The 16,159-nt window shown below is 40.7% G+C and overlaps 2 protein-coding genes across 2 annotated transcripts in view; both read left to right on the top strand.

Annotated features, from left to right (window-relative positions):
• The window catches only part of LOC109424263 (ninjurin-A-like), a 233,772-nt gene that overhangs the window by 50,967 nt on the left and 166,646 nt on the right, over positions 1-16,159 (top strand). The gene's annotated exons all lie outside the window — the stretch shown is intronic.
• LOC109428737 (ninjurin-A-like) lies at positions 2,543-13,962 on the top strand. Its single transcript, XM_029878540.2, has 5 exons — positions 2,543-3,065; positions 11,396-11,426; positions 12,955-13,001; positions 13,067-13,266; positions 13,336-13,962. The coding sequence occupies exons 1-5, from the start codon at positions 2,715-2,717 to the stop codon at positions 13,559-13,561; spliced, it is 855 nt and encodes a 284-aa protein (XP_029734400.2). The 5' UTR covers positions 2,543-2,714; the 3' UTR covers positions 13,562-13,962.

The following is a 16,159-nucleotide window of genomic DNA, read 5'->3' as shown; positions in this document are numbered from 1 at the left end:
GGAACACTACCGGTTCCGATATGGTCGGAGAATGTTTTCCTGCTTACTGTTCATCACGTTATCGAAAAAGCTGCGGTTTGATATGACGCATGCATGGGTTTAGTTCACTTTTATGTTTGTCCACTTCCGGCGGAACACCCGGAACCGGTTCCGGGTCACTACTGGTTCAGATATGGTCTGAGACTATTTTGGTGCTTACCATTCATCAAGTTATCAAAAATGCCGTAGTTTGATGCGCCACATGCATGGTTTTGTAGCGTTTTCATATCTGGCCCCTTCCAGGGGTACCGCTCCGGAACACCTGAATGGCCATAACTCCGGAACGGCTGGACCGATCTGAACCATTTTCAATAGGAAACAATGGGACCAGATTCCGCGTCGAATGAACCGTCGGTCATTAAAATCGGTTGAGGTTTACTGCCAAAAAGTGATGTGAGTTTTTTTTGTACACATACACACATACACACATACACACACACACACACACACACACACACACACACACAGACATCACCTCAATTCGTCGAGCTGAGTCGATTGGTATATAAGACTTGACCCCTCCGGAGGCTCTATCAAATTTTCGTTTTTGGAGCGAACATATAGCCTTTCGGTACACCTTGGTGCACAAGAAAGGCAAAAAACACATTTTTTCGAGAAAAATCCAAAAAGCGTCAATCCATGATAACTTTATTCAACGTTTAAAACGCACCTATGTTTTAATAATTTGTGAAGCATTTACATATTGTTAGTGTACGTTCAAAATTTCATTCAATTCGGTTAACTGGTTTCCGAGATATGACAGCTCAAAAATGAGTTGTCTAAAAAATAGTGTATTACCCGAACGGTTCTAACTTTGCGAAACATTGATCAATCGAGCCCAAATTTGTACCAATGATGCACATATAACAGGTTGACAAACAGTCAAAATTTGAGATTTTTTGATGCACTCTATGAAAAGTTACAGCACGTTGAATTTTTTTGTGGGAGAAAAAAAGTTGCCTATCCCAAACATTTTGGCCATCCCCTGTATATATAGATAGATGAATCGAAAAGAATGCTCCTTTCTCGGAACTGGACATCTCATTCCCGTAAAATAATAGTCACCTTAACCCTAAAAGGGATACCTTCATGGCCTCAGTTCCGTCACCTCGCTGAGTGTGTTCCATCATAGACGAGCTCTGAAAGGCGCATGGGGTCCAATGGACCCCAGGTATCCCTTTTAGGGTTAATTGACAAGCAATCAATGAACTATTGACACAAAACGTTTTTGTACCAATGAAAAAAAAACTTGCCTGTTTGCAACATTTTTAAACTCTTGCTTGGTATAAAATTTGCATTTTATGTCATTAATTAAGGACAAACGTCTTGACGTCCCACTTCAACAGTGCATCAAATCTTCAAAAGCATAAATCTCAAGAAGCAAGCTTTACAAAGCATTTTATTATTCTGTTCTAGTTCACTTGTAATTAGCTTAAAATAATAAGATCAGGTGCGCTGATTTTATTTACGAAGAGATTTGTGTCCTCGAAATCATGAGTAGGTGCCAAAGTCGGCCATTGTGGCAGCCATTTTGGGATTCTAACAAGTCTGTTCAAAACAAGTGTGTTAAAAACCAGCTAAAACATTAGAAATCTTCATCTGGAGTGCAACAAAAGACACGAATAGTTGAAAAATTCTTGCTTTTTATGAGTTCGAGTCTTCGAATCCATATGTTTTTGTACTGACGCGGATTTGATGACCTCGGCGTGGATTTCAAATGGCTTGACGCGGATTTTGCGGTTTCCAAATCGACACTTTTGTAACAGCCCTGTGAATCAGATACCGGCCGGCCACTAACTAACCATTACGGTGCAGTTGCTGAGCGACCTAAACCTTATTGCGCTATTGTGTCCACTGTTTCATAGGTAAACTTAAATGCATGATGCATGTTTATGTTCATGATGCAACATGATTCATGTTCAAATATTTAGACACCAAAAGCTGCGAAAAACTATCAATCACGGTACTGTTTTTGGTATATTTCATTGAAAGCCTGAAGCGAAAACTGTGATCAATCGTTTAGGTTGACCACGAAAACCGTTGTGCCTTCTGCAATTTATTGGTTGATTTAAATGTTTTGATATGCAAACGTCAACAACATACAATGTAAAACACCCAAAAGATTAACACATTTTGTAATTGCATGATTCAAAAAATACTGGTCAAATTCCAGTAAGAACGTAGAACGAGAAAGAGAAAAAAAAAAAAGTCCGTCTCGGTTCTAATAAAACTCCCTTCTCAACCATTCTCAATCAAAAGTAAACGTCTGTTCATCACATTAGGCTCCCAGTCATCCTCTCCTCTTGGCTTAATTCCTCACAAAGTCTGCTTCTAATCTAAGTGTTCTATGAGCTGTTTCACAAGTTTTTTTGCATGTTAAGTTAAGGATATTTCCATTACGAGAAATTCCTGACCGATCGGGAATCGAACCCGTCACCCTCAGCATGGTCATGATGCATACAAACACCATTACAGCTGTGACAATATGGGCCCCGTCCAAAACTCCCGGTCGTTATCACCGTTGGTTGAAGCAGAGATTTTCTCAACCTGATAACAAAGACGAGCATGTCGAATGCGTCAGAATCGGAAACTTCAATCACAATATTCTCGGGTGGCAGTTTTTGGTGAGAGCGTGAACCGGCGTCAACTGCTGTCAAAACGTGTAAGCTTGTTAAATGGATAGTTCGAAATCAGTTAAGCAGCAAATAATGGAGCTCGCAGGGGAAAAACTGTTGGAGAAACTTAAGGAGTTCAAGGACAGCAAGCAGAAAGCATCCAGAGATTCCAGTGAACAGCGGCTAGTTGATGAAGTGGGACGAACCGAATTGGTCAGTGAAGCATCAACCAGTGCGAACACGAAATCAGACTCAAAGGAATTGGTTCGGTACCATTCGGTGGTTGAGTTGGATACGTTTGAAGATGAGTTCGATAGTTGTGCGAATTCCACAGAAAATATTCATTCGAGTGTTCAGGAACAAGAAAAAGCAAGATTGTTGGACAGCACTAAAAATTGGCTACAACCCACGGTAGGTAGCGCGTTCACTCGCGCCGATTTATTTATCTACTAAATCTTATCAAAATTCTTCAATCTAAACGGGTTACCGTTATCAATAAACTAAGAAGGGATTGCGCTGGTTTCAACAGGTGTTTATGCGGTGGTCGCTGTGATTTGTCAAATGTTTGTGAGGGAAATCGTGTTACCTATCGTGTAAATCAATGATCAATTGGTAATGGGAAACAGACTGATTGCCGTAGGAAGTATCAATAAATAAAAGTGATTTATTGCCGTTATATTGACAAAATGACGCCTACATTAGTTGTTGAGGAAGAGTAATAAATCATTGTTATATTGTTACACAATATAGTCATCTTATTTTAATGATAAAACATGGGTACAAGTGAGCCGCTCAACAACTAAAAAGTATTCATACAAAATTTTCCATCTTCTATCTTTTGAAATCTCGTTTGTATTGAATACGTACGATATACTACGTTTCGTCACCGGGATCATATATGACCCATCCACACCCAAAGGAGTAAGGTGAAACATCTTTCAATCCAATTTCAAGTTGGCATAGAAACTTCAGAGGTGCGAATTTCATAAATGAAGAATCAAGCAGCAAGCACATCTATTTGCTCTTCATTACTGTTTAAATAATTCATATTTAATAATAGCATGCCACCACATGCCACTATAATTCTTCCATTGTGTTTCAATAACGAAGATAATATAAAGATATAAATTCGCCTGTGTTTATTCTGTTCTTTTTGTTTCCATACGTGCTCACTTCTACCAAAAATACAACAAATAAGAAACAATACAAACAGCGCTTTAACCCTTTTTTTTTAAATCAGAACTTAATGTTAAACTAGCTGTCCCGGCAAACGTCGTACTGCCTGCCTACTGTGTTTTTTGACGTACAGCTCCATAGGGACGTCCCCCGCAAAGTCATCTGTATGGGAGCCCCCCGTTCCAAAGACCGGAGAGGTCTCACACCAAGCTAAGAACCTTCCCCGGCCCTAACAGTACCCACATACAAAATTTCACACCGATCGGTTCAGTAGTTTCCGAATGCATAGAGGTCAGACAGACAGACAGACAGACAGACAGACGGAAATTCATTTTTATATATATGTTAAATTAAATTAAATTAAATGTTAAATGTTAAATGTTAAATGTTAAATGTTAAATGTTAAATGTTAAATGTTAAATGTTAAATGTTAAATGTTAAATGTTAAATGTTAAATGTTAAATGTTAAATGTTAAATGTTAAATGTTAAATGTTAAATGTTAAATGTTAAATGTTAAATGTTAAATGTTAAATGTTAAATGTTAAATGTTAAATGTTAAATGTTAAATGTTAAATGTTAAATGTTAAATGTTAAATGTTAAATGTTAAATGTTAAATGTTAAATGTTAAATGTTAAATGTTAAATGTTAAATGTTAAATGTTAAATGTTAAATGTTAAATGTTAAATGTTAAATGTTAAATGTTAAATGTTAAATGTTAAATGTTAAATGTTAAATTAAATAAAAAATCCGATCCCCAACATAAGTTTTGTTCACTCAACATTGTCTTCATGTCCCAACCAGAAACAAAAAAAAAACCTAATTAATCCACCTAGCGGTGATGGTGCCTTTCTCGTGCTTTAAAATATCCTTTCAACAAAACTCAAGCGACATGTTGACGACATTGACATAAATACAAAATGAAAACTGCTTGTTAAATCTACTCAATATGGATACATTTTATATTAGCATAACATCCAATATTCAGAAATTATAAAACAAAATTCAGACCTTATAAGTGTCATGAAGCCGCAAAATTTTGAAACGTCATTTTAGATTTTCCGGTCATCATTTTATGACTCCGGATATCTACCCCAACTAAACTAACCGCCATCTTGAACATTGAGACACCATCTTGGATGTCCTGGTATTCATTTTTGGACCTAAAATTACATAAAATAGTCGCCGTATTGAATTTTGGCATGTCGTTTATGATTTTCTGATTACCAGTTTTGGACGAAGACCGGCATTCTTCCCTATTCAAACTATAGTCATATTGCAGACCTTGTGTAACAGCGGACAGCTTGGGTTTTCTGATTACACATTTTGAATTCTGAACATATTTCCATACAAAATATGCCCATAATGCAAGAATTAAATTAAGGGCCCATATAGCCGAGGCGGTAAACGCACGGGTATTCAGCATGACCATGCTGAGGGTGACGGGTTCGATTCCCGGTCGGTCCAGGATCTTTTCGTAAAGGAAATTTCCTTGACTTCCTTGGGCATAGAGTATCTTCGTGCCTGCCACACGATATACACATGCAAAATGGTCATTGGCAGAGGAAGCTCTCAGTTAAAAACTGTGGAAGTGCTCATTGAACACTAAGCTGAGAAGCAGGCTTTGTCCCAGTGAGGACGTTACGCCAAGAAGAGAGAGAGAGAGCAAGAATTAAAAATCCTATAAAATAGGCACTTACTTGAATACTGGGCCATTATCTTGGATTTTGGACCGCTATCTTGGATACTCTGGTGGACTCCGATCATATTTCCCATACCAAACACACTTATTTTACATAGTTTTAGAGCTCAAAATTCCTTAAAACAGCCGCCATCTTCAGTTGACGCGATCAAATTCTTATTTTTCCATTCAACGTTGACCCATCCTGCTATAAATTTACACCTTAGGAATCTGAAATGGTACGATTTGGTGAGATCGCTTTAGTTTTGTCTATATTTTGTTCTCTTTCATATATGTGAACTTAGACCGATTCGTCACTGTTGTTCATACCTAACGTTTAAACCACTAACCATTAAACAAAGCCACGATTTAATTTATCACATGAACGTTGGTTCTGCTACACAAAAGCTACCCTCTAATGTAATCTAAGGCTATTTTCTTGCTAACCGTTCATTAGATTATAAAAAAATCTGCGATCTGATGTGTCGTATATATGGGTTTGGTTCATTTTTATATTTGGTAATATCCGGTGGGATAGCCGAATCTGATTCCATGAGTCATGAATCATGACACTACCGGTTGTCCCAATAATGGTCTGAGATTATTTTATTGCTTATTTTTCACCTTTACCTAATCACCGCGATTTGATATATCGCATGTATGAGTTTGATTCACTTTTACTTTTAACCACTTTCGAAGCCACAGCTGTACCCGCAACACTACCGGGTCTGACCCTATTTTTCCATCAGGATGTCGATAAGTCTTGATCAGTCTTGTTAGAAATCACAGTCATTTGAACCTTTTAGTCGATATTCGGCCTCTTTTGTATCCGGTATTCGCAACACAATCAATCAAACTACTGTTCGAAACAAAAATGTCAAACGAATGCACTTCACCACGATAGCGGCTTCGGAAGACGGTTCGGCTTTTGTTATTCCTGTCTTCTTCCATACAAGAGCTATGTTGCCCATCTATGCGCCGTATTAAATGCAACATGCAAGCATAAACTCATATTAACATTCATAATCGGAATTGGCCGAGAATCTATGCGTAATGCTAGAATTACACACGTGTCATCGTGTCAGATAATATTGATTTGACACTTTCGTATGTTTATTGATCTTCGTTCTACTGCTCGTGTTGTGTGTAGGTAAGAGGTAACGGTAGCGCACGAATGTAACAAAGCAAGCTGACACCCGACTGTGGAAACGAAATGAAGGTAGTGAAAAGTGTCGAATGTTTATAAGTCTGGTCGTGATTTGATACACCGCATCCATGGGTTTGGTTAAATTTTACATTTTACTACCCTGATCTGATTCTGGGTAACTACCGGCTGAACCAAATATGGTCTGACATTATTGTCTTGTTAACTACTCATCGGTTCACCAAAAACGCTGCAAATTGAAGGTGTCACATGCAGAGTTTGACAATTTCGACGGGAATCTCGGAACCCATTCCGGAACACTACCAGTTGTCTTTAGTGTGACCAATGACTATTTTCTAGCTAACTGTTCATCAGGTTATCGCAAAAGCCACGATTTGATGTGTCACATGCCTGGATTTGGTTTACTTTTACATTTGGCCTCTCCCGGCCACTCAAAACCGATTCCGAAACACTTGCTGGCCGTTCATTAGGTAATCTAAAAAGCCGCTATTTGATGTGACGCATGTACGGGTTTGTTTCTCTTTCAGATTTGACCACTTCGGCGGGAACCCTGGAACCGGTTCCGGAACACTGCTGGTTCAAATATCGTCTGAGATGATTTTCCTGCTCATTGTCCATCAGGTTATCGAAAATGCCGTGGTTTGATGTGTCGCATGTATGGGTTTGGTTCAATTGTATATTTGGCCACCTCCAGCGGGACGCCTAGAACCGGTTCCGGAACACTACCGGTTCAGATATGGTCTGGGATGATTTTCCTGTTCATTGTCCATCAGGTCATCGAAAATGCCGTGGTTTGATGTGTCGCATGCATGGGTTTGGTTCAATTGCATATTTGGCCACTTCCAGCGGGACGCCCAGAACCGGTTCGGGAACACTACCGGTTCAGATATGGTCTGAGACTATTTTCCTGCTTACCGCTCATCAGGTTATTGAAAATGCCGTGGTTTGATGTATCGCATGCATAGGTTTGATGCATTTTCAAATCTGGTCCCTTCCTGGGGTACCGTTCCGGAACACCTAAATGGCCATATCTCCGGAACGGCTGGACCGATTCGAACCATTTTCAATAGGGAACAATGGTACCAGATTTCGCGTCGAATGAACCGTCGGTCATTGAAATCGGATGAAGTTTACTACCAAAAAGTGAGGTGAGTTTTTTTGTACACACACATACACACATACACACATACATACACACACACATACATACACACAGACATCACCTCAATTCGTCGGGCTGAGTTGATTGGTATATGTGACTCGACCCTCCGGGCCTTCTATCGAAAAGTCATTTTTGGAGTGAACATATAGCCTTTCCAGTACACTTAGTGTACGAGAAAGGCAAAACATACTAGGGGTCTTGTACCATTTGGGCAGGTGTACATATTTTGGACACAGGGGGTGGCCAAAATGTTTGGGATAGGCAACTTTTTTTTCATACCTTATCTAGTTCAAAGATCTCAATTTTTTTTGTTCATATATCCATGAGCCCTGCCGGTGGAAAAAGTTTCATGAAAATCTGAGACCTTTCGGCCCAATTTGTACGGTAATAGAAAAAATCCCCAAGTATCAACCGTCGATAAAATTATGTTTGTTTTCTTTCGCCTTTCTGATCGGGTACTCTATTTTGCCTCGCGTTTCCTCGGGAGCAATCCCGTATATCAAGTGAGTTCAGATCTATAATCAAGAAAAATCGACCAGAATGTGATGCCCAGTTTTGATATCCATGTACGATATTAGTTGTTTGTGTTTTATATTGGATTTTTGTTTTATGTATGATACGAATGAGAGTACCGCAAACCGGGGTCAAATTTATCACTTTTAAACAGCTTTTGCTGATAACATTAGTTGGAATTCAATTATTACCAAAAGAATTTCTGCAAAATCAGAACCAAGAGGATCTTTATATTTAATACTACGTAACAAAAAATTGTTCAACAAATTTAAACTTTAAGTTGAATATCTGCAAAAATCTAAAATTTTACAATACCACTTTGAGGTGAAATTGATCGGTATATAATCAAACATCAGTAAGAATAGAAAATTGTCTTCTCCTCTTAATCTTTATCTTCTGAATACGAATAACACGTCAAAACTTTTACAACATGTAAATTCGACTGTCCTCCGAATCCCTCCGCAAATCAAGCCATTTCGAACCGCACCTCAAGACTCTCCGGAACCCAAGCCATTATTGCTGCTTCGAGAGATCCCTCCGGTAAACCAGCCGGCCCTGGAGTCTACCGGTACCAGTTCGGTAACAGAGTCAATGCTAGCGTCAACCGGTGCCTATCCGGTGTCCAAGCCATCCCAAATACCCGCCAGTACCAGTTCGGTAGACAAGCCTCCCGATAAGCTGTGGATTATGGTAGACCCACATTTTGATCCTCCACCGATTAACTTCTGCGGACATTTCCATGCCGTCCTAATACCAAAAAAACCACCAGACGACCAACCTTGCGATATTCACCCACCAGAAGATGACTGTCAAGATTCCAGCACTTCGACAGGAGTACCTTCCAGCCCGGGGGCAGTATATTCGCGCCCATACCGCGCCGGAAACCACGTGGTCAGCAAAGCTTTCTCACGTTCGCCTTCACCAGTCAAATGCATCACAGCAAGCTACCAGAAACAACAAAACAAAGCATTATGTATATGTAATTCATTGTAAATGTAACCATAATGCTATGGTTCCAGAAGGTTCCAAACACCTTCATGGACTATAAAACCGGCACCCCTCGTGTGCACAGATACATTCATTCGACAACTGACACTTGATGTGTTCGGACGTCTGTGCTAAGCTTGTGCAAAGCAATTTTCCTTGGTGGCGAGTTTCTTTCGCGCTTCAATCCCCAGCATGGGTGATCCGGCGGCCGCGAAACCACCTAAGCGCTCCAAGAAGGAAGTTGGAGCCCAGCAAGGCGGTGCATCGAAGCACGCTGCAAACCGTTCCCCTTCAACCAACCGGACGAAGAAGAAGAAGAAGATGGATCCAGGCGGTAACCCGCTGAATGAGGAGGTAAACCTACTCCAGAAAAACACCTACCACTCATTGCAGGACGATGTGACCGGTGACCAGCCGGCTCTCGAGAAGCTTCCGCGGAAGGAGAAGTGCCCGCCAATTTTCGTACCGAACAAGGACCCGGCGTTCCTGCGTCCGTTGTTGTTCGAGCGTGGCGAACCTGCGACGTGCAATTTCCGGCTTTGCACTGGGGGAGTCAAGCTCATCTTTAATTCCAAAGACTGCTACCATCGGGCTACGCAGTACTTAATGGAGCCGAACTGGATCGAGCACTACACGCATGACGATCCAGAGACGAGGCCGATGAAAGTGGTGCTTCGTGGACTCGAGGATATGGACACCGAGAAACTGAGGTTGGACCTCATCGAAAATGGACTGAAGCCAATCGTGGTTCACAAAATCATCCGTCGCGATACCACCCGTAAGTTTCGCGACCAACCCTATGTACCTCATTCACCTCACTCGTGGGTCCGCCACGTTGAAGGAACTGCAGAAGGTCAAAACCTTTGACGACTTCGAAATCTCCTGGGAGCGGTACAAGCCGGTGCACCGTGAGGTGACTCAATGTATGAGATGCCAGCGGTTCGGCCATGGCATCAGAAACTGCCGAATGGCACGACGATGTGTGGACTGCGGTGGCTACCACACCGAAAATCGCTGCAACAACAACGAACCAAAATGCGCCAACTGTGAAGGAGGACATCTGGCGAGTTCGAAGGCGTGTCCGAAGCGCGCCGAGTTTATTGCAATCCGCAAGAAGGCATCCACATCCAACCAGCCGAAGAGGAGGAACGCTCCACCGGCTTTCACCGAGGCAAACTTTCCGGTTCTGGATCCAGTACGACCGACGATGAATGCTGGTATGGCTCCCGGTCCTGAGCCGAGATCGACACCAACATGGGCAACTGCTCCACCAGGCCTACAACAGCAACAGGAGACCGAGCCAGCTCCTGACAAAGACCCAAAAGCGCTGTTTACCCCAGAACAGCTAGCACCGATCTTCAACAAACTACTTGCCCGACTACGAGGCTGTAAATCTCGAATCGACCAGATCTACGCTCTGGGACTTTTCGTAATAGAAAATGCCTTCTAGAGTGGATCTGGTCGATTTGAATCTTCCGGCTCTTTATGGCCGGCATTGATTAGGTAGGATATAAAATTAATAAATTTAAAATTTCAATGTTAAAAATAACACAAAATTTCGAGGCAAATTACAACATTGTAAAATACAAACACACACACAAAATAGAGCTGAAAAGCGCTAGGCTGAACCAATCACACAAAATCAAATGTATTGAACATGAAAATCGAAATAAAGACAATTTTAAGTAAGTAAGTAAGTGCACAGATACAGTCCACTTCGACCTGGCAAAGGGTCAAGATAGTTAATAAATCGCTAAGTAGTTAATTACCCGTCATCTTTCTCCTGCGAAAGACCACCCCCTTCCCGTTATCTTTCTGAGGAAAGACCAACCCCTGACCATTTCCCTTGGGGCAACCAGGCGCCCCAACAGGTGTCTTGATGTAGAATAAGGTTGAACATTTTCAGGAGTGTCAAATACAGTTATCCAACGCCTACCTCGTTAACACCTAGGTTAACACTATGCTTGAAGGGAACATTACGCATGTTCGTTTTATTTTTTTTAATCAGTCGTAGGTACATCTACCCTAAAGATGTTTCTTTTTGATTCTCTCTTGCAGCCTGCATCAAAACCTCCTACAACATTACCGGGTAAGTGAGTTGAATCGCATTCTCACCAAATGGTGTACAATTGTGATATGCCTCAACTGCTTGAAAACATATCTTGCACTATAATAGTATAACTGTAGGCGAACCAACTATCCTTATGCTTTATCATTATAGCGAACTTGCATTTCAGTTATTTAATTAGGAAACTTGTTAAACAGTAATTTTTGAGAAAAGGAATCAATGTTCATGCTCTTTAAAAAAGAAGATGCAAAAAAGGATCATAACCCGAGCAGAAGGGCATACCTTACAAATACCGAGCAAAGAGCAACCTGTGCTCTAATACCTTAAGTTGGTATTGCTATATTATTCTACGCAGTGTTATGATAATACCACAATAACAATTAGAGGTATTTGAGCAAAGTTAGGTATAGGGCACTGCATGAAATTCTCTCCTTCTCCTTCACTCTTACAGAAATTTTGTAAACAACGAGGCCAAGAACCGTCAACATTCCATACAAATTCAAAACAGTGCAGTGCCCTATTGATGTGGTATTGTTGATTTAGCTGGAAAAATAACTGAAGAACAAGATTTGTTATTACATCATGGAGCTATCGAAAAATGCTCGTTTTAATAACAAGGAATGTTATTACTTTGTTATTTAATACCTTCTGGATAACAAAGAGAGCACTTGAAATTTATGGTATGCATTCATTATTGAAATAACAAGACTTGCTATTTTTCAGACAATATTATGGTATTCTTTTTTGTTATTTTGCCTCTTATGTCCACCTAATGAAGGGCATATCGAGGTAAAATGTTATTTAAGATTAAAGCGCAGTTTCGAGTTCAAAAGGAATTGATCAAGAAACTTCTTGAGCGATTCCTTGCAGAAACTTTCTACGGTGACTGCCATTTAAATTGTCATTTCTTCGCAACTGCGTACTGCGATGGAAGAAAAACCGGTTTCTTGAGCAATTCAGGCAAGGAATTTTCCATGCATCAAGATAGGCTGAGAAATTCCTTCTGATCTGCAAACAGCGCTTAATACCTCAATTTGTTATTTTGTTGCTATTCTTTGCTGCTCGGGAATTAAGAAAATAACATTTTTTGCCTCCTATTTCCAACACGTTTAATAAAACATGCCTTCCGCCTATTCATTTTAAGTAAAAACAATCTTCTCTTGTAATTCCTCTCTACCCAGATAAAGATTTGAAAATCATTAGTAATAACTTATTAATGTTGGAATAAATTATATGAGAATAACTTGTTAATGGGATATTATTCTAATTTTTCCATAATTCATACTCAGAAGTTCTAATTTTGATATGACTGCATATTCTGTTACAAATAAGTTATTTATTGTTATTCAATAATAACTTACAACTAATATATTTTGCTACGGTTTCATCATTTGTCTTTATGTTATATATTAGGCTAATTTATTTAAAACTTAAGAATGATAAAATGCGATATATTTGCTAAATTTGTTGTTATTCTATCCTTGGTTTGTTCATTGTCCCTATCGGGGAATCTATTTGATACACTTGCAGTATTCTCATTTAATTTCAGATAACTCCATCCCAATTTGCGCTCCTAAACCAGAAAGCCCAAATTCAGTAAGCTTCATACTGGTAATGCATCACACAACAACAACTAATCGATGGCTATTGCTCCAATCCAGGAACTTTCAAACTTTGTCCAGAAGAAGTCAATTGCCCAAGGGATGATGGATCTGGCTCTGGTCTCCGCCAACACTAATCAGCTACGGTACGTGATGGACATCGGCACCAGACATCCATATTTCTACACTAGTATTGCGTTGATCGTGACCAGCTTGGCGATGCAGCTAGTTGTGGGTCTCGCGTTGATATACAACAGTAGGTATGTGTGAAAGGCAGTTCATTTTGTATTGGCAGCAAACTTCATTCTTATCTGTTTCTTTTTAATCAGGTTCAACATTCGGAAAAAGAACGAAATGCGCTCGGCCGATCGGATTAACGATTTATCCGTCATCGGGGTGTTCTTGATCACGCTCGTCAATGTGTTCATTTCGACGTTCAACGGATCAAACGCAGGCATTTACACAAGTGATACGATACCCATGTCAGACGAAAACGTGACCACCGTTGCTCCGGATGTAGCCAGCGCCATCAATGTCAGTGTGGATGGGAGCTGAAATGTCGTTGCGATGGTAACGGGAAGCAGGTGGTTTCACTAGGCATGGTATTGACGGCTGAAATACTTATTGTATGCAAACATCTAGTCGTGTTTCGTATAAGCAGTTATTAGTTTGCTCCATTTCAATAATTTACATTCTTATATTTATGGTATATTGACTTGATCAAACCCCATTCTGTTGTTGAAAAATAAATCTAAGTCCACAACCTTTCCTCTTTCTTCAAGACATGACGTCGACAACAAGTACAATTCGTACTTCTTGGCTTGAGACTCAGGGTCAGGATCAGGAGTTAAGTACTAGAGACTGGTATCCGGCTCAACAGATAACGTTCATTTCATTTATTTAGTTAACATCAAATTCATGATAATACTGCATCAACAATTTGCCGCCATAACACTCGATTTCATTCCTTACCGAGCGCTTGAACGAGTCGGTCGACAAGCTCCCGGTCTCCACACGCGGCATTCGTTTGCAGTTGTCAATAATTTAGTGATCTTTTCCCCCACCGCACGCGTGGGTTTTTGATCGGTTTCGGTATTAATTAAGCCCAATTAATAGTGCAAAGAAGTGCCATAGGTGTGCGCGCTTAGTGAAGGAAGCGAACTAGATTGACTAAGTCAATTAGTATCGTGCCACAGACTATTTAATTCGACACCAAAACAAGTCAACGGTGATCGAACCATTCCCGCATCAACAGCAGCAAAACGGTAGCAGACAGCTCAGCTTGTTTGCTACCTACGGTGTGGACGGCTTGCTGCGGTAGCTTCAACGTGTATTGAACGGCTAAGTAGCACTTTTTATTACCTATTCATCCCCACAATTGTGTTGAATTTGTTTTGCTTCTCCGAACCAAAGTCGGTTCAAGGTTGTTTAGGCATAATTTCTGTCTCTCTCCCGATGTGAGTTTTTTTTTTGTTGACTCAAATAGGGCGCATCAGAATTAGTATTGTAATCGGATAAAAATATTTTCGCTTTTTCCCCTTGTTTTTTTTTTTCCTTTTTTTATTTCCACTTGTTTTTTTTTGTTCTTTGCTTGTTTATTCGGCGACAGTGTGCGTCTAACAACATCCATTTTCGAATAAAATTACAAAGATTTTCGACTGATACATTGACGTTTCATTCTTCCGCGGTTGAGTTTTTCCCGCATGGACGGTTCAAATGGAGGCGAAACGCCTCCGAAAGATATCATTGCTCGAACGCGGTTTTATCAGCCGTCTTCGCCTGGGCCTTGGGTTGTCTATTTCCGGCGCAAATGCAAACCATTGAATATGCTCTCGATTTCTCGAGAGCTGACGCGTAAGTATCCTGGGACCGTTATTCACCAAGTGAAAGCATCCAAGCTGCGTGTTACCGCACCTAGCTACAAAGCAGCAAATGAAATTGCTCAACACGAAGCGTTTAATGTTGAATACGCGGTCTATGTGCCAGCACGAGAAGTGGAGGTGGAGGGGAAGATCCTCGACGAAATGCTGACATGCGAGGACATCAAGACCGGCTTTGGTCGATTCAAAAATAGGTCAATTCCTGATGTGGCTATACTAGACTGTAAACGCTTATCTAAGGTTTCCATGGAAGGAAATAAAAAGGTGTACTCGCCTTCAGCGTTTTTTCGAGTGACTTTTCCAGGTTCCGTCCTCCCGGAATTTGTTGTAATTGATGGTGGTTTTTACCCAGTGCATCTTTTTAGGCCGAAGGTTTTTAATTGTACCAAATGCAAGCAGTTTGGTCACAGTGATAGCTTTTGCGACAACAAGCCCCGTTGTGGCAAATGCAACCAAGCTCATTTGGAGGACTCTTGCACACAGGAAGCGGAAAAATGTAGCTACTGTGGCGGAGATCCACACGACTTGCAAGTTTGCCCGGCTTACAAAAGACGCATTCGAAATGAGAGTCGCTCTATCATAAAGCGCTCCAAACAGACATATGCGGAGATGGTGAAATCTTTTAAAACACCAGATTCCGTGTCTGAATCAGCTGTCCCAGTTGAAAATCCCTATCAGGAGTTGTCTTCCGATGATCAGGACGATGGCGAAACTGATGAGGGTGGATCTCTTTCGGAGGTACACGCACCTGGAAAAAGGAAGTCATCATCTTCCCCGGGATTGCGCCGAAAGGTCTTTTTAAAGTCTTCCCTCAAAAGTTTGCCTAATGTTAAAGGAGACGGGGTAAACTTAAAAACTCCGAAGAATCAGGTTCCTTCAGCTTCAGATCCATGTTGTAGCAAGAACCTATCACCCCCGTCTCCGCCTGTTAAATACACTTCAAAGAGAAATAATCGACAAGGTAGCAAGAAAAAAACTACCAAAGTTCCTCGCAGTTCAAACAAGCCTCCTAGACCCAAGCGAGCACTGTTTACTTTTAGGGTTCTCGTGGATCGCTTATATGATGCCCTCAGCCTTCCAGAAACATTTAGAGGCATTATTGATATGTTTATACCTACAGTAGAAGAATATCTTCGGAATCTGACACAATCATGGCCCCTCCTTGCTGCGATCATATCTTTCGATGGATAATTCATCAAGTGAGGTACAAGATATGATCACTGTGCTACAGTGGAACTGCCATAGTCTAAAACCTAAATTAGACCTGTTTAAG

The sequence above is a fragment of the Aedes albopictus genome, chromosome 2, assembly GCF_035046485.1.
Source record: "Aedes albopictus strain Foshan chromosome 2, AalbF5, whole genome shotgun sequence".
Lineage (NCBI taxonomy): Eukaryota > Metazoa > Arthropoda > Insecta > Diptera > Culicidae > Aedes > Aedes albopictus.
This window is presented reverse-complemented; position numbering and strand designations above follow the sequence as displayed.